The sequence below is a fragment of the Ursus maritimus genome, unplaced genomic scaffold (assembly GCF_017311325.1).
Source record: "Ursus maritimus isolate PB19 unplaced genomic scaffold, ASM1731132v1 scaffold_19, whole genome shotgun sequence".
Classification (NCBI taxonomy): Eukaryota; Metazoa; Chordata; class Mammalia; order Carnivora; family Ursidae; genus Ursus; species Ursus maritimus.
Genome location: NW_024424341.1, coordinates 8,434,859 through 8,453,593, shown reverse-complemented (window position 1 = coordinate 8,453,593; position 18,735 = coordinate 8,434,859). Strand labels below are relative to the sequence as shown.

The 18,735-nt window shown below is 42.2% G+C and overlaps 1 protein-coding gene across 2 annotated transcripts in view; it reads right to left on the bottom strand.

Annotated features, from left to right (window-relative positions):
* HEATR3 (HEAT repeat containing 3) overlaps positions 1-18,735 on the bottom strand; it is a 37,106-nt gene that overhangs the window by 17,608 nt on the left and 763 nt on the right. The window contains exons 3-11 of one of the 2 annotated variants that reach the window (XM_040633281.1): positions 16,919-17,006; positions 15,057-15,169; positions 12,886-12,995; positions 10,148-10,288; positions 7,982-8,259; positions 3,691-3,781; positions 3,427-3,584; positions 3,076-3,158; positions 2,065-2,201 (exon numbers count right to left, since the gene is read on the bottom strand). In XM_040633281.1, coding sequence (XP_040489215.1) covers positions 2,065-2,201; positions 3,076-3,158; positions 3,427-3,584; positions 3,691-3,781; positions 7,982-8,259; positions 10,148-10,288; positions 12,886-12,995; positions 15,057-15,169; positions 16,919-17,006 — 1,199 coding nt within the window. Of the gene's footprint in view, positions 1-2,064; positions 2,202-3,075; positions 3,159-3,426; positions 3,585-3,690; positions 3,782-7,981; positions 8,260-10,147; positions 10,289-12,885; positions 12,996-15,056; positions 15,170-16,918; positions 17,007-18,735 lie in introns of those variants that run through there. The other variant, XM_040633282.1, reaches the window with a different exon arrangement.

The following is an 18,735-nucleotide window of genomic DNA, read 5'->3' as shown; positions in this document are numbered from 1 at the left end:
TGATCCTGGGTCCTGGGATCCAGCCCTGCATCAGGCTCCCTGCTCAGCGCGGAGTCTGCTTCTTCCTCTCCCTCTGCCCCTCCCCCCTGCTTGTGCGTGCGCGCACGCGCGCACTCTCTCTCTCTCAAATAAAATCTTTTAAAAAAATGGATGTCTAGAAGAACCGGGGAGTGGGGCACCTAGCTGGCTCAGTCGTTAGAGCATGCGACCCTTCATCTCAGGGTCACTAAGTTCGAGCCCCACATTGGGTATAGAGATTACTTTAAAATAAAAAAACTTAAGAAAAGAAAAAGAACTGAGGAACAACTCTTGAATGAATGTTCATACAGAAGCTTGGGGCGCCTGGGTGGCTCAATCGTTAAGCGTCTGCCTTCGGCTCACGGTGTGATCCCAGAGTCCTGGGATCGAGCCCCTCATCAGGCTCCCTGCTCCACTGGGAGCCTGCTTCTTCCTCTCCCACTCCCCCTGCTTGTGTTTCCTCTCTCACTGGCTGTCTCTCTCTCTGTCAAATAAATAAATAAAGTCTTAAAAAAAAAAAAAGTTTATACAGTAGCTTGTATTTAGTCAAAAGTGACCATATTTTGATCTTTTAAGACTTTGAACTCTTTTTTTAAGTTTTACTTATATAAGTAATCTTGGCCCCCAACATGGGGCTCAAACTCACGACCCTGTGATGAAGAGTTACATGCCCCTCCGTCTGAGCCAGTCAGGTGTCCCGTTAGAAGAGGATAAGTTAAATAAGTAGTTTATAGGGAGGTATATACTACACGGACTGTAACACAGTGGACTTACAGCTTATTTGGTGGTTAAATTTTAAAGTTAGTGCAGAAAGTATTACATATCTTCAAGTTTACCCTCAAAAACTCCCAAAAGACACTCTGAAATTGAGGAGCTGAGAGCAGCAGATTCTTCTCTCTCAATTACCCTCTCTGCAGACATGCATGCTGGGTAGGTAATGTGGAGAATTTTCCTTTACTACATAAAATACAATTTTTCCCTCCCTCTTGGTCTCTTTCTTTGGTTTGGTTTGAGCTGCTACAGTTCGATGTGGCCGAGTCAGATGAGGTCCTACTACCACAAACTACGACAATCTCTTAGAGGAGCACACATTAACCCTTGCACAGCGAGGCCATTTAGAAAGAATAGTTAACTACATATGCTATCTCTCTAGGTTTCCGTATTCAAATGAAATTAATCCATTATTGGAGACCTTGGTAACACCTCTGACCATGCGAAGGTGCTTGAAGAAAGAAATGTGTTAGAAAAAAGCAGGGTACAGGGGCGCCTGGGTGGCTCAGTCGTTAGGCGTCTGCCTTCAGCTCAGGGCGTGATCCTGGCGTTCTGGGATCGAGCCCCACATCGGGCTCCTCCACTGGGAGCCTGCTTCTTCCTCTCCCACTCCCCCTGCCTGTGTTCCCTCTTGCTGGCTGTCTCTCTCTCTGTCAAATAAATAAATAAAATCTTAAAAAAAAAAAAAAAAAGGAAAAAGAAAAAAGCAGGGTACAGTACTCTGTGTCTGGTAGCCTACCATTTGCCTTAAGAGCACACATACATGCTTTTTATATTGAGAATCTCTCTGGAAGAACACACAAGAAACTGGAAACGGTGACGGATTCTGTGTGGGAGAGGAACTGGATGGTATGCGGAAAAGGAGAGAGGCTTTCTGCTTTACGTCCTCTAATAACTTGTGAATTCAATAACACGTGTACGGATTACCCGATCAAACGTAGATCAAAAAGTTTTACGTTTAAGAAGAAAAATAAAGACTAGAGAATTACCCAAATATCTTCATGGGGCCTTATATTTATGATACTTGTGATTCAGTCTTACTGGCGTGACATAACTGGACTCCAGCAATTTTAATAAAAAATGAAAATATAACCCACAGACCGGCTTACATATGTTGTTTGGACTCAATGTCACTGGCAACTATAAGTAGGACTCTTGGTGCTTGGAAAGGTTTCTGCAGGTTGGATGACAAACACAGCACAACGCCGAAGTCCAAGCTCCTGCCTTCAAAATTCTGCTTGATCCAATCTTTCACAACGAGGCTTAAATATTTACCTGGCTGAGAAAAAAGCAGCTGGGACAGATGTTGTGCAAGTGTCTGCAGGGCTGCAGGTCCCCCGAGATGGTCCACATCCAGGAGCGATACAAGACTCTGGAGACACACGAGGGCTCTGCACTGAATGGTGTTCATTCTGGAAAGGAAGGCAGAGAACGCGGTCTGTTTCTCCAACAGTTACCCAACAGAATTCCATCTTGGCTTTTAACCTAAGCTGCGGGCTCTGACGGGGACTATCTGCACGCAGAAGGCGTACGGCTATTAACAGAATCTTCCAGTGAACTGATTATCTCCTTCATCAAACTGCTTGAGCATTCAGGGCCTGAGGCACAACTCACTTAGGAGTCATAAGGAATTTGCCTTAGAAGAATTTTTACGCATGGCGGCATCAGCAGAACAATTCTGAATTGTGAAATAGGACATACATAAAGTGCTCCACGCGCACACAGTTTAATAGTTTATAAAGCGAGCACCGTGTCCCTAGACAAGAAACACTGCTGACACCCTCACAGTGCATCTCTCCCTTCCCCCACCTCTCTGACCCCTAAAGATCACCACCATCTGGACTTTCACGGTAAACACTGACCTGATCTTCTTTATAGGTTTACCACCTAGGTATGTATCCTGAAACAAAACAGTGAAGTGTTGCCAGTTATTGAACTTTGTAAAAATGGAATCGCAGTGTGCCTTGCTTTCTTGCTCAACGTTCTAGTTCAGTTTTTTGTTTTTTTTTTTAATGCTGTATATATTCTACTGTGTGACTATGTCAAAATTTATTTCTCCATTCTGGCACTGATGGACACTGAGGTTGTTTCCAGGTTGGGGCAACTGGAACCACACTGCTATGCATGTTCTCATGGCTTAGAACCCATACGCACACATTTGGTAGGGAATGTACACAGGAACAGAACTCTCGAATCTGGGGGGGAGTCGGCATCTTCTAATTAGTGGTCCATCCTTTCACGTAATAACAAAGTGACAAAGACTTTTGAAAACAGAAAAGTTCTTACTTTCTAACCAAAGATTTCCAAGTGGGACTCCTAGAACATATGTCAACCGCAGTGCTGTTTGGAAAGGCAGTTTTCTCAAAAATCTAGAGTCACGAAAGGCAGTAAAGCAAAGGTTAAAGAGTAGCATCATTTTACACACGATCCCTTTATCAAGCCCCCACCTACTGAGTGAAATGGGTAGGCTTGGGAAGGATCTTCTTTCCACGTACTCCCACTAGTGTTAGTTCTAGCTTCTTCCTTACCAATTACCCACAGTCTGGAAGTGCGAGCAAACCTCTTTTGCATACACGGTGAATAGCTCTTTAAGCCCTTCCCATGCTCCACAATGAGGCTGGACTTGAGACAGACTACCTTCTTAGGGATGAGGTAGTTGGTGAAAGCGGTGTGAACCTCATGGGAGAGGCAGAGGGGAGACAGCAGCTGCCCACCGCACTCACTGAAGGAATTCTCCATAAATGCATCGCTCTCATCACTGCTAGAAAGCTCTTCCCACTCATCATCGGAGGGATCTGGGAAGAGTGCAAACCACACGTAATGGAATATTTAAGAAAATCCTCATGGAAGCTGCCCTCTCAGTCCAGGGGGAGAGTGTCTAAACGTCAACTGGTAACAAACCTTCGCTACAGCACATGTTGACGATGATTTCCAGAGCAGTCTGCTGAGCCGTCAACAATGCTACGGTCTCTCTCAGTTCCTGGTCAGTGGGCTAAAAAACAAAATAATACAAAATAAAAACATCAAACTACCAACTCTCAATGTTTGGGAAAATATTTTCACATGAATGTCCTTAGCGAGAGCCTAGATGACTTTTACCCTTGGCCTAGAGTGCCTGGGGGATGGGGCAGCCAGAAGGAAAGTCATAACGTGTTGAAGTACAGACAAGCATTATGGCTGCTCCTGGCACCGCACAGCAGGCTGCCCTTCACTGGGCTTCCATCTACCTGCACGGTTATTTTCTAAGTGTTGCTTAGTTAGCTGGAGAGAAGAGATAGATTCAGGAATTCTGAACTGAATTCACCCTGAAACTTAATCTAATGTGTGAAGAAGTACCTCAGCACGCTAAGATTCAAACAAGAGCTCATTTCAGAGATCAGGCACTCACACAAAACCAACCAGCTTTAAGATGCTTAGCCGTCTCCTTGGAAAAGACTCCATTAACAAGAACTACTAAGGAGCCCCTATGTGACCAACTGGGCTCGGCTAAGGTGCAGACAGGCTTGCTGCCTGGCTTTCTCTGAAGCCTGCAGGAAAACATTTGTTAAGGGCGCCTGGGTGGCTCAGCTGGTTAAGTGCCTGCCTTTGGCTCAGGTCACGATCTCGCAGGATCCTGGGATGGAGCCTCGCGGTGGGCTCCCTGCAGGGCGCCTGCTTCTCCCTCTCCTCCCAGCTTGTGCTCTCTCGCTGTCTCTAACAAATAAATAAAATCTTAAAAAAAAAAAAAAAAAAAAAGACTGAAGACGGGAAAGACTGAAGAAAGGGGAGAACTTTCTTCTCTGGAAATAATTAACATGAACTTATCAATTACCATTCTTAAAATGGGTCGTAGAAATTTACAAGACCTTAATTCTCAAGTTATCTATGAAAAGTGAAATAGCTATGCTGATATTCCAGAATAGTGCGTAGGCTAAAAATAATGTATATTTTATTGTCTGAATGTTTCCCCCTTTCAACAAGCTTCTATTGTCTTTTTAATGTCTGTACAATATTCCATTAAATGGATACATTACCATTTAATTTGGAATATTTCAGATTACTTGGATATCACATTCCCTTAGATTTACTGGGTCAAAGGGTCACCTACAGATCCTGTGACATGTTCCTATTTTCCTTTCCAGAATGTTCATACTGATCTATAATCCCCCAGCAACTTCTTGTGCAACAATCTGACAGCACTTTTGAACTATGTTCAAAGTTATTATTAAAAAATAATAACTAGGGTCACCAGGCTGGCTCAGTCAGGAAAGCATGCAACTCTTGATCTCAGGGTTGTAAGTTCAAGGCCTACACTGGGCATAGAGATAACTTAAAAATAAAATCTATAACAACAAAATAACAATAAAAATAAAATTAAAATAATAAAATTATTATTAGAAGATAATTATTTAATTAATTATTTTTGGTAAAAATTATTTTAAAAGCAAAGTGCTCGTTTAAAAGATGTAGCTTAGGAATCCTTGTATTTGTATTCCTTTAACTGCCGGGAAGAACGTCCATAAAAATTATTCCTATCTGCTTTGTGTGTGTATGATATTCAAGTAAACAAATGTTTATTAGAGTTGACTCAAAGCGAAATAAGACATGTTGCTGAGCACTTGTCCCCTCAAGATGTATGAAGATCTGGCTCAGAAGAACCCTGAAATTATGTTCTACTTCTTTACAGAACTCTCCTGTTCAGAACTGTCCTCTGCTTCCTATTGTCATCAAATGAACATAAAGAACCAATCTCGACGAAGTGTTATGACATCTGAGATTTGTTTCAAAATACGCAAGGTGGGGAAACAGATGGAATAAAACAGACTATGATCTGATCACTGATAACCGTGGAAAATGGGCCAGGGACTCCTCTACTTCTGCATATGCTAAAACAACAACTTGGGTTGGTTCTGTTTACATATTTGTGGTTATACTTTCTTATGTTAAATGATGCAAATTAAAGGTTTGGATTCCAAAGGCCTCCTGCACAAGCCACCGGGCAGCGGGAAAGACCAGAGCTGCCGGATATTACATTTGTATTTCGGGCACATATCAGCATGATGCCCAGCACCCTACTGGCACTTAAACATTGGCTGACTGACCAGCATGTTAATCATCAGGTCTACTCAGTTATGTTAACAGACTTTAAAAAGCAAGCTTTTCTTCTGAGAAAACACTGCATTTTATAAGCACCAATGTTCTATTTTTAAACAACAAGAAGGGAAGTAAATGCCTAAATAACGGTTATTTTCAGTATTTTTCACACTGTGGCACTGAATCTTGGTAGACTGGAGGTTAGTCCCCACCCTCTCCCTGTAGGAGGCCCTGGGCGGCAAGGCTGGAGAGGCGGGAGGACTCAAAAGCCCACTCTCCCCCTCCCTGCAAGGGATTTCAGATACTTCAGAGTCCCCTGACAGCCCGACTGCACTCTCCGCTCCTGCTGATGGGAACACGGCGTGGTCAAACACGGTGCACGTGTCATCAGTCGGACAGTCCGTGCAATGCTACAGCTGCAGAGCCTCGAAGCCCTGATCTGTCACATCCTGACTGTCCCCCAGGGGAGGGGGGCATAGGAGAGCCACGTCTGTCCCAGATCTGTAACTCACCCTAGGGTTCTTTATAAACACCGCTTCGGGAGGATAAGCTCATGGTTCTGCTTTTGTCTATCTTGTTTTACTGATTTTAGATTCTACTCGGACTACAGAACAAGGAGTAAATTTGGGGTTCAAATATGTACCCGCCCACACCAAAAGTGGTGCTATGATTTTGAAGCAACTTCACGACTTGCAAGCAGCTCAAGGGTGGGGCAGTCTTCTCATGCTTATATCCACCCCAGGATTTAACAGGATACTGTGTACCTACGGGCTAACCATCCATGAGGGCTGGGAAAGTGCTTCTCGTGACATTTTGATTCCGTTAAAATACCACCAATTCATGCTTTACAAGACTTTGTGAATCCAGGAAAGTAGGATACTGTGGTATTTGTTTTCAGGTATATTCCATTTAAAGAACTCTTCTTCTATTGGGCATAAACTTGAAACGCTAAGACTCTGTTCAGTTTCAGTTCACTTGATGTGGGTCAGGAGAGGCCACACGTGGAACTGCGGAAAGCCTGAGAGCACAGGACTAACGCTCCTCCAGTTCAGCCTCCGCCATCTTTCTTCAGAATGCCATCAGCAGCCTAACCCATCTCCCAGGCTCCAGGCCCCCTAACCACACTAACGTGCTTTCACCATGCTGTTCCACCCCATCCTTAAAGATAGCTAGGTGTTCTGTCCAAAAAGCCTTCTCTGACAACCACTCCCTCTCGTCTCCCACCAGGGCCACCCATCGGTGTGCCTCGCTGTACAAACTACTCCCTCAGAAATCTGTGCGCAGACCTATCCCTGCTCTCAGCACAAGTACTGTCATGTGTCCTAATTATGCGCCTGTCCTCCCAAGACGGAAAAGGTCCCTGAAGACGAGTAAATGTCTTGATCATTTTTGTAGCATCAGCATTCAGCATGGTGCCTGGCACACAACAGGAGCACAGAAAACGCGCACCTGAATGAATAAAGCCAAGTCACTGTCCTCCCTGTCTTCCCAACTACCCGCTGTCCTCCTTGGGGGGGAGGGACATCTTCCCAAAGCACGGCTCCACCTCTGCTGACTGGCTCCGCTGACATGCCCCCTGCCCCTGAGCTTGCTCGCCTTTACTCTGATACGAGTGTGTCGGCAAACACGAAAGACCACCAACCCTCACAAGCACCCAAGCTTCTCTGCTCGGCACTGGTGGGCTAACGTGGGCTGAGCTTGCTATTTTGGTAAGGATAACGATGAAAATAAAAGAGACAAGAATGCAAGGTATCATCCGAGCCAAGTAAGAGCTCCCTCAGTATGAAGACAATCTGGCGGAGACTGTGTAACTGAAGAGGGGACACACAGGAGTTAGGAAGACGACTGCATGCTTCTAAAGTGTTACAAGAGTACTGGTCTCTCCCCTCTTGGAAATCCTCTGTATAGAAAAGTTTCGTTTTAGACAGGAGATGTTTTCTCCCCTTTTGGGAACAGATTTCTAAAGCTGCAATGAGAGCCAATGGGGAAACATGATGGACTGTTACTGAATTTCACTTTATAATTAACTGTACTGTGACAGTGTTCTACAAAGCACAGGGTACCTATTAGAAGAACACGGCTGTATGAATCCAGGCTTGCACACGTCAATCTGACTTACTGGAAGCAAATCTGAAATGAATGTTTTCCTTCGGACTTTTCTTTTGTGTGGGATCTCTTCCATTTCATCGTCTTCCATCAGAGCATCGCGGCTGGCGCTCTCCTGCACGTCCTCCGTCTCTGCAGCAGCTTCTAACCTCTGCTTTTCCGCCTCATGCATTCGAATTACTGTCTCACCAGCGTCCAGGTCCAGAACGTCAGACAAGATCTTCAGTATGGCATTTATGATTTCTGCCTGACTCCTGGATGGAATAATGTCCTTTAGGTTCCAAATGGTGCCTGGGGGGAAAATGCATGTAAGGACAAAGGACTTGCCTGTGAAAGCTTTTATTAAATACAGTTTCCACAAATTGGCTATTTTAAGGTCAGGTGTAATTAAAAAAAAAACAAAAACAAAAACTCAAATCCTCTGCCTGTGTTCAGTTTTTATTAAATGTCAAAAAAAAAAAAAAAAAAAAAAAAGCTTTGCAGAGAGGCAGCTCCCTTTCTTACAGTCCTGCATGATCATCCCCCTCCCTGGCACACAATGGCTCTCTCAGACACACCGCACAGCAAGACGGAGAGAACGCTGATCAAGTTTCCCTTGAAACAACAAAACGAAGCTGCCTCACTCTCTTTCATCTTAACCTGAGCTGCCCTCCTAGGCAGCTTCTTATATTTTGAGAGAGAAACGAAATGCACTAAAATTCCAAGGTCTCATGGACAAACCAGACAGCAGGTTCTTGGTTTTTTGCTTATCAAAACAGAATAGGAGCTACCGATAAGTAGGCAGACAGACGAATTGAAAAGAAAAGAAAACAAAACAAAACAAGTCACTGCTAAAATAAAAATACAGGGGCGCCTGGGTGGCACAGCGGTTAAGTGTCTGCCTTCGGCTCAGGGCGTGATCCCGGCGTTATGGGATTGAGCCCCACATCAGGCTCCTCCGCTAGGAGCCTGCTTCTTCCTCTCCCACTCCCCCTGCTTGTGTTCCTTCTCTCGCTGGCTGTCTCTATCTCTGTCAAATAAATAAATAAAATCTTAAAAAAAAAAAATACATTCTGGATATGGACCCAAAAGAATTGAAAGCAGGGTCTCAAACAGATGTGTGTCCCACCCATATTCACGGCATGATTACTCAATAGCCACCGACCCAAGTGCCCATCTGCTGATAAATGGTTAGGTAAAACGTGATAGATACATATAGTAGAATATTAGTCAGCTTTAAAAAGGGAGGAAATTCTGACACACACTACAACATGGATGAACTCTGAGGACATTATACTAAATGAATTAGTCATAGTTGGTACAACATGCAACTTTTGATCTAGGGGTCATGAGTTTGAGGCCCATGCTGGGTGTAGAGCTTATTTAAAAAAAAAAAAAGATTTAAAAATAATAATAAAATAAATGACATTAGCCAGTCACAAAAAGAAAAACACTGTATAATTCCACTTATATGAGGCACCTAAAATAGTCAACTTCATAGAGACAGAAAGTAGGATGGTGGCTGCTGGGGGTGGAAGAACGGGAAAATCGGGAGTTGGTTCAACGTGGGGGGGAGGGATCACTTTCGTAAGATGTCAAAAGAGTCCTGGAGACTGGCTGCACAACAGACTGGTTGTATTTGAAATTACTGAACCGTACACTCAAAAATGGTCAAGATGGTAAAGTCTATGTTACCTATATTTCACTGGTTTAAAAAAACAACATCTCTCGTGATAGATTACCTCTGCAAGGGCAGGAGGAAGATAAATACAGAAAATATATAAATTACCCACGACTCAACAGTTCACCAGATTATTTCTTACCTCTACATTCAGAAATGTAGAAGAGAAAGGAGCTGGGGGTAAAGAAGTAATAGAAACGTGAGTGGTCATGTCTTAGATGCCCACAGTCTATTTCTGAACTCACTGGTTCATAAACAAGAGAAGATCGTGACAATACCACTTCTTTATACAAAGACAGTAGCTTGTTGAGTTGAAAAGAAACCTATTCTAGAAGTCTCCACAACGATGCATAACCTCTTGAATTAAGGATCTCCACTTAAGTATTACAATTTTCAGAACAGACATAAACACAGAAGGTCATTATGTGGTGAAATGAATGAATGATTGAATTTTGGCCTTCATCTCTACCCACTACAAATTACTAAAAAAGCACACTGTCACCTATGGCTAAATTTTACCTGCCACCAACGTCTTTAATAGAATGTATTCCATGGAACTGACAGGAGAAAGCATTGCTGATTCCAGTACATGCAGTGCTGGGGCACTGAAAGATTTCAGCAGCTCTGGGTTATCTTCGGTCACTGTCTGCAAACAATATGCTATAAAGATAAAAATTAAGTATTAAAACACAAGTGAATTCTGCTAGGATAATTTATACCAACTTAACTCATCAGAAAACATCTGCATCTTTTTTAAATTTTCTATTTAAATTCAATTTAGTTAACATATACTGTATTATTACTTTCAGTGGTGGAATTTAGTCATTCATCAGTTGCATATAACACCCAACCCAGTGCTCATTCCATCACGTGCCCTCCTTAATGCCCATACCCCAATGACCCCATCCTCCCACCCAACTCCCCTCCAGCAACCCTCAGTTTGTTCCCTATAGTAAACAGTCTCTTCTGGTGTGCTTCCCTCTCTGTTTTTATCTTATTTTATTTTTCCTTCCCTTCCTCTATGTTCATCCTTTTTGTTTCTTAAATTCCACATGAGTGAAATCATATGGTATCTGTCTTCCTCTGACTGACATTTCATTTAACATTATACTCTCTAGTTCCATCTAAACATTTGTATCTTTACCACTTCTTCAGACACAGATAGCTTCCGTAAAGTAAGTATGTTTTACTTCAAGGATGGCACGTGCAAATAGGGCTTCTCAAACTGTCAGTGCAATGAAAGATTTTTTTTCTTTTTAATTTCTAATTCTTCACAAAATATACTTTTACAAAATATAACTTAAAAGGCTCTTAAATGTTGTGACAGTGTGGAATTACTATGAACATTTATTAAGGTTTCTCTCCAATTTCTGTACATATCGAGGACCAATAGCAAAGAGCCTGTGGGAGAGACAACGCTTTCAGCAGTTCTGTTATTGGGAACAAGCCCCGCGCTTGGGGACATTCTGGCTTCCTTTAAATTCAGCATGACCTTAAAAGTTAGGGCTATTTCTGGTGCAACACTATTACTTAAAGAAAAAAAAAGTATTTTACATAAAAATATGAGTAAATTAAGAGATGGCTATGGTAATAATAGACATATGATCCCTTTAGTGCTTAACTCCTCCCTTGCATTAAAACAAAACAATGGACGACAACTTGCGTATCAGAAATAATTAACTAAAAGTATCAAAACAACTGGGATTGCCTGACAGGTTTGACAGAAGAGCCTCTGAAGCACAGAAGAGGAAGCAAGCCCAAATATGTTTCTCTTAGTGTATTCCAAACAAATCCAATTCTTTCCGGGTCTCAAAATTTCACAGTCAATCGTGCCCATCCAAATTAGTCAAAATATATGCTACTGCTGGCATCGAGTTTGGTTCCCCTAAGACATCTGTATACAAATCCACATATACGCATATATCCAAATGTAATTTTTTTCATTAAGAGACTAATTAAATTCACTTTAACAAAAAACCAAGAGAAAATGTGGTGGCTACCATATAGACAATACAAGATCAAAGAAAGCCATACGAATATCTAGGATGGAATCTCAGAAGTTCACTTTATTGTATGTAAACCTTGCTTGATTTTCAAACCAAAGTAATCTGACATTTGTTTAAAAAATGATGAATATAGCTAAATGCAGAAAGAAAACACTATTATACAATGCAAAATGACTTTATTCTGATCCATTTTTTAAGTTTATTAGAGAACAAAAATTAATAATAAATCTACAAGACTAAAGATACAAAAGTAGAAGTGAAGTTCTTCTTTTCAAAGCTATTAACTTTTGTGAATTTCCCTAATTGTAAAAAAAACTGTCCTCTGATTAAAAGCCACCTCCCAATTTCCTAGTTCAACTGTTTTTAAAATCCACATTTACTCATAAATCACCCTTTTGCCAAAGATTCCATTTTAAGAAACTGATTTTTTAATTTTTCCCAGTAGTATTTATTCCACTGTTTTTTTCTATTCTCTTAAAAGTATCCATTAGAGCCAAGAGAAGCATCAGTAAGGGGAATACACTCAGTCCAAGCCAGGAGAAATGCATAATTAAATAAAAGGACAGCTGGATGCCTGGCCATGATAATGGGTAGAAAAGAAATGCTTTTCATCAATTATTTCTCCACTCTCCCCAGAGTTCTGTTGGGCCACCCACCCTTCAGTCTGTCTCTCCAAATGGACAAGGGCTCCCCACTATGGCTCTCTAACCGCATAGACAGAACACGAGGGAGTCAAGGCAGCTGAAGCTCTTGGGCTCTGCTTTCCGTTTCCCACAGACGGGAAGCAGGCCTACATGAAATTTCAATCACTTATTTTCCTCTTGCAGAAAAAGGACAGGTTATCAGTTTTCTGCTGGGAGTATGAGATAGTAGTACAAGACATTTAAATAAGTCTAGATTCCAATTAACTTTGGCTCAGAGGCCTGGTAGTTGTGGGTGACTGTTTCTCAGTAAATGGGAGATGAAAGCTTCAAGAATTAATAAAGCGTTCTAAGAATGGTAATATATGAGAAACCGCACCTGCTCACATAATTACCTTCCTCCCTTTCAGAGTGAAGAGCAGGAAAACTGTATGAGTAAGTAAAGTATTAATCACAAGTTTTAAAAGATTCAGAACAAACAGAACTCAGTTACACATTTATATAATGAGAAAAAAAAATCACTCCTATAGAATAAACATGCTATGCTGGAATAAAAATTTTTGTATCAGGCCACACATACTTAATAAATCATCACTTTTTCTTCACTTACCTACTGAAATAGCCAGGTCAACATTGGTGGGAAACCTACTCAAATACTTTAATACAATCTCCAAACACCCTTCTTTGTTGAATATAGTTACTGCTCTATTACTGCATTCACTAAATTGAAGGGGGAAAAAAAGTTTTACTATTCACATTTTAACATTAAGAAATCAACCACAGAAATTCATGAAAAGATAATTAGGCTTTATAAAAAAAAATAAAATAAAATAAAACCCAAGAATTGGAGTCAAACACCCCCCATTTTTATAGATGAAGAAACCAATGCCCATTCGTATTCACCATACAAAACCAAAACTGGCTATCTGTATTTTTATTTCTATCACCGTAGGACATTTTAGCCAATCTCTTTACCTGCATGCCAGTTTCTTTATACAAGGCTGGAGCTGGCAGAGATCTTAGAAATCATTTACTTCTATTCCTCATCTTACACATAAGGACACCCAGGCCCCAAAAGGTGAAGTGGTCTAGCCAAAGATCACACATCTTGTTAGTGGTGGTTCCTTGGGTCCAGACTATTGCTTCTTCCACTACCTAACAGTAAGTTAAAGTGAGAATGAAAGGCCTCTATACTTATACAAAAAGCACAAATTCAAAAGAAAACTAATTTTATTCATTCCCTCTAGACTGCTATTATAATTTCAACAAGCAGGATTTGCAGTCTGCAAAAGAGAAATTACTGTAATACATTTGAAACTACACTATCTTTTAATAAAGTTAGAATTAGCGTTAAGAATGTTATTAATAAACATACATTCTAAATACAGGGTAAACAGAGCTACTTTAATAATCTGATCCATGTTTCCAGAGAAAAGTATTCCTCCATACATATCATGTATACACAATACACTCACAGAGCTGACCAGATTATTAAACAGAACTGACTAAATTATGAAATTCAATCCTGTTATCTAAAGATAACCTATTTTCTGCCTGCCTGCCTGTCCACCTACCTATCTAGTTACTACGACACTGCTATGAGCTTACCCTCAAGATGCCCACAGTAAAGTCAGGTATAGTCAGGAAGATAAGGCATACGTGCGTTAAAGTAATTGCATATACATACATGTGTATACAACATATTTTAAGCTAAAGTGACCTCAAGTGACCGAAGATCAGCCCTCCTTCCTAAGCCCTTTTAAATATGGGCTTAAAATATGAAGTATAAAACAAAAATGTAAAGAGCTAGGGCAACTGGAAATGATATAGATAGGGCTCACAGGCATTCAGGAAAGAGAGTGTGGAGAGTACTTTTTCAGGCTCGTTTCAGAGAAAAATTTTTAAAACTTCTAAGTCCAACAATTAAATAAGTTAAAGTTATCTGGTGCACAGGAAAATGTACCCCCCGGCTTGCTCAAATGTCATTTCCTCACACCCGATCTCTCCACTTCCTCTGGTGGAATGCATCCACTAGTTTGAAATGGTATCACAGGCAAGTTCAGACTGCTATGCTATCCTTTTCAGGATCCAACTTAGTCCTGCGTTCTAAGATATACCTGTGCTTTTAGGTCAGAACTTATCATCACTACTGACTAGAAAATAAGGAACTATGGCAGAATCCTGCTAGAAAGGTGGGACATAAAACAGCGTAGGAAAAACTAAATCCGGGGAGTGTTTCTAGCCATTTCCACTCCTAACAGCAAGTCCACTCCAGCCCACCACCTCCACAACCATGGAGAGTGTGGCCTTCTTTCTACCAGGGCCAAGGCAACTCTTAGGCATCTACTTCCCTGTCAAATGGGAAGTGCCAGGGTGGAGGAGTAAAGCACCAGCTGAGGGCTGTGGCCCCCACCTCTTCCAGGTGCTAGACCAAAGCAGCTACTGCTCGGAGGCCTGACCAGCTTTAAGACAGTGACTGCTTACAGTGACGCAGGTAGTGGGGGAGAACTGGGGTGTGGCAGGTGGTAATGGCCATGATTCCTCTTATTTCTGTCAGCAGCAATGACTGGAGAGACAAGTTATAAAGCAAACACAGATGTAGTGATGCTATGAGGAAAAGGGCTTAGGAAGGAGGGCTGATCTTAGGTCACTTGAGACTACCTCCTACCAAGCATTAAAATCAGGGATTTAGGGGCCCACCAAGGAGAGCAGAGACTGCACTTTAATAGAAAAAGCCTGAGCGGTGCTATAACAGGAGGCTGTGTTTAGAAAGATTCTTACCATATATTCCACAGCACATTCATGGCCTCATTGGCTATGTTCTCAACAGAATTTCTGTTCTGATCTTTTTTTTCCCGTGGAGACATCTCATTTGAATCCAGGCCAGCACTACACTGTAACCAAATATCATGATTAGCACCCTGGTTCAATAGAATAATTAAACAAAAAGGCTAATGATAGTGAAGAATCACAAAAACTAAACATCAGAAATTATAGTGGTTAACGAGCTCATCAAATTCTCATAAGCAGTACCCTTCCCACAATCCTGCTCCCTTCTGGCAGGAAATACAGGCAAGAAAAGTTCACAAGTCATTGTACAAACCTGGATACAAAGCATTTAACATTTTAAAATGTAAAATCAATACAAAGTATTTCATCTAATGCAATAAAGATAGTAAATCAGGCACAGAAAAGTAACACGCAACAAGCGCTACCTTCCATGCAGTGTCTTCTATGTGCAAGGCACCACGATAAGCACTTTCCATGAAGTCATTTAATCCTGACACACACCTGTGAAGCAGATGGACTATTCTCCCCAATCATCTACTACAAATAGGAAACTGAGGTACAGGGGTACGCCTTGCTGAAGGTGTAGCTTAGCACACGGCAGAGCTGAGATTCAGATCCAGGTATTCTGGCTGCAAAGCCGGTGCCCGGTACCACTGCAGTCCTGCCCCTCTAGCATAATCCACGGCACCCTCTAAAGCAGGGCTTCTCAATCTCAGCACCACTGACACTTGGGACTGGATGATTCTTTGTTGTGGGGCTGACATGCGCATTGCAGGACGTGTAGCGGCGTCCTTGGCCTCTACCCACCGCATGCCAGTAGCAACACCTACCCTCAAATCAAAGACATCTCCAGACATTGCCAAATGTCCTGTGGGGCAAATCACCACCAGTTGAGAATCACCACTCTAAACAGAGTAAGACTGATGCCTCTCATCAAAACTGGATATTCTTTATAATAAAAAGACTTAAGTAAAAATTATCCATCAAGGGGCGCCTGGGTGGCTCGGTTGGTTGGGCATCTGCCTTCAGCCTCAGGTCATGATCTCAGGGTCCTGCGATCAAGCCCCACGTTGGGTTCCCTGCTCAGTGGGGAGCCTGCTTCTCCCTCTCCCTCTGCCGCTCCCCCTCCTTGTGCTCTCCACTCTCTAATAAATAAATAAAATCTTTTTAAAAAATTAGCCATCGATACAGAATAGTGAACTAGAAGCACCTTAGAGAGAGAGCTTTTTTCTTTCTTTCTTTTTTTTCCCCCCACACCGGGCATGGAGCCCAGAGCGGAGCGCAACGTGGGGCTTGAAGTCATAACCTAGATCAAGACCTGAGCTGATGTCACTTAACTGACTGAGTCACCCAGGCGCCCCGAGAGAGAGGTGCTTAATCCCTGAACTACATCATGCAATAAGGTTGGCATGATACTAAATTTGAAAACTTAATGTAATCTTCATGGCAAATTATGCCTCAGCTTTCTCATCGGTAAAATAAGAATACCACCTTTCAAATAGGACTGCTGCAAGGATTAAAAAACACATAAAATACCACATGACACAAAAATAAGCAATCCATAAAGACTAATTTTTATTTACAAAATTTAACATCTAACGTAATCAGTCTATAGTTTTAGGAAGGTCTTTTCCAACTAGCATATAAATAAGGATAGTAGGGACAAAATAATAAAGATTGGTATTAATGATGAGAAATCAATGTTTCTAGGAAAAGAAACAAAATTCCCATAGAATGTTTTGAGAGAAAACAAAATAACAAATACCAAAGTGCTAAAAAAAAAAAAAATCTAAGTGTGTATACAAAAAGCTACAGTTAAAAACTACCACCAAGATACTTTAAAAACCACATACCTCTTTGAGCAGTGCAACCAGAGGAGTCATGATATCCTTAGTTACCATGTCATCACAAACTTCAAAACCTCCACAAGCACTGAGGTTTCTAAACAAAAAGTTTACAATGTTTTACTTTCTCACAGCACAATCACAAAACACTTTTTCAAATTTAATCTCTACCCATACTTAAGTTTTCCAGATGAAATTGCTTATGATTTCTGCAAGATGCTGCAGAACCAATCCACAGATTTCCATCTGTTCTGATCCTTGTCCCATGTAACAACCTAATTTTGAAGTCTGAGACAGTACACAGGGCTACAGGGAAGGGAGAGGGGAGAAGACTTTTCCTATTTAATGGGAACAAATCACAGCATGATCTGATATGAAGGGACCTCTTCCTGGGATCAAGACTTCAAGGGCAGCAAGGGTGAGGCTGAATGACCAGCCCCTAAAGGAACCCTGGCGAAACTGAATTTTAATTGGGAAGACACTGCTTGCTTGACTTCTGAGTGCACAGCAATGTGCCAGGCACTGAGGATATGGAGATGAATCAGATGTCCCCACAACCTTCCAGGAGCTCCCAGGATGTGTAAGCCTCAGGGAAAGGGCAGGGCTTCCTACACGCAGTTTCCTCCAGCATGTGGCTAATCCCCATCCTCCCTTAGGGTTTTCTTCCTTGAGCCCCCAGTTATATCCTCTCATAGCACCCTCTGTAATTATCACTGGTTGTAATTACACACTTGTGTGATTAATTTGGTTAATGCCCATCTCCTTCAATACTGTAAGATCCATTAAGAAGAAGAAATTATGTCTGTCTTGTTCCCTAACACGTGCCCACAGCCTACCTAGCCCATTGCCTGGTGCACAGGAAGTACACAAAATACACTTGCTAAATCAATGAACGAAACATAATGTAACAGAGCTGCAAGAACTGCGAATATTAACTTCTACTCTTGCCCCCTCTACAGTTCATTCTCTGTACAGCCACCAGAGTAGCCTTTTCAAAATGTAAATTAGATCAGGCCACTCCTGCTCACAAGAGGCCCTTTAGCCCTACACCACCGAGTCCCTGTCCATCACTCCAAGCTCATCCCCTATGATACCCATCCCCTACTCTGTTCAGCCACACTAACCTTTCCGGTTTGTTTTATTTTATTTTTTTTAAGTTTTTATTTGTCAGAGAATGCGAGCGAGAGCAAGCACTAGCAGGGGGAGCTGCAGGCAGAGGGAGAAGCTGGCTCCCCCCGTAAGCAAGGAGCCCGATGCAGGACTCAATCCCAGGACCCTGGGATCATGACCTGAGCCGAAGGCGGACGCTCAAACGATTGAGCCACCCAGGCGTTCCAACCTTTCTGTTCTTTAACCATGCCAAGCCCTTTGCTGCCTCACTTCTTTGCTGTTCCCTCTGACGGGAATGCTTTTTCCCTGGATTTTCATGCCTGCCTCTGATGCATCAGGTCAAGTGTCATCTACAGATGGGAATTTAAAGAAACTTCCCACCTGCGGCTCATCATCTTCTTCGTATTCTCCATCGCACTTCTCACTATCTACTATTACCTGTTCTAGCAGTTTCCTAGTCTCCTGTCTCCTTATCAACATGGGTTCTGTGAGGGCAGGGATCTCGGCGCTCTTGCTCAACGTTCGGCCTGCTCAAACCCCCTGCACCTAGAAGGCCTGCCACACACACTGGAGGAGTTCACAGAACCTCGGGACTTTGGAGGGTTCTTGGAGAGAGCGTAAAGTATGGTGGGCCTTGCGGGGAGGTTCCCTGACAGATGGCTGCTGCAGCTGAAACAGCCAGCTGGACAGATGGAATGCTTGGGGGGGGGGGGGGG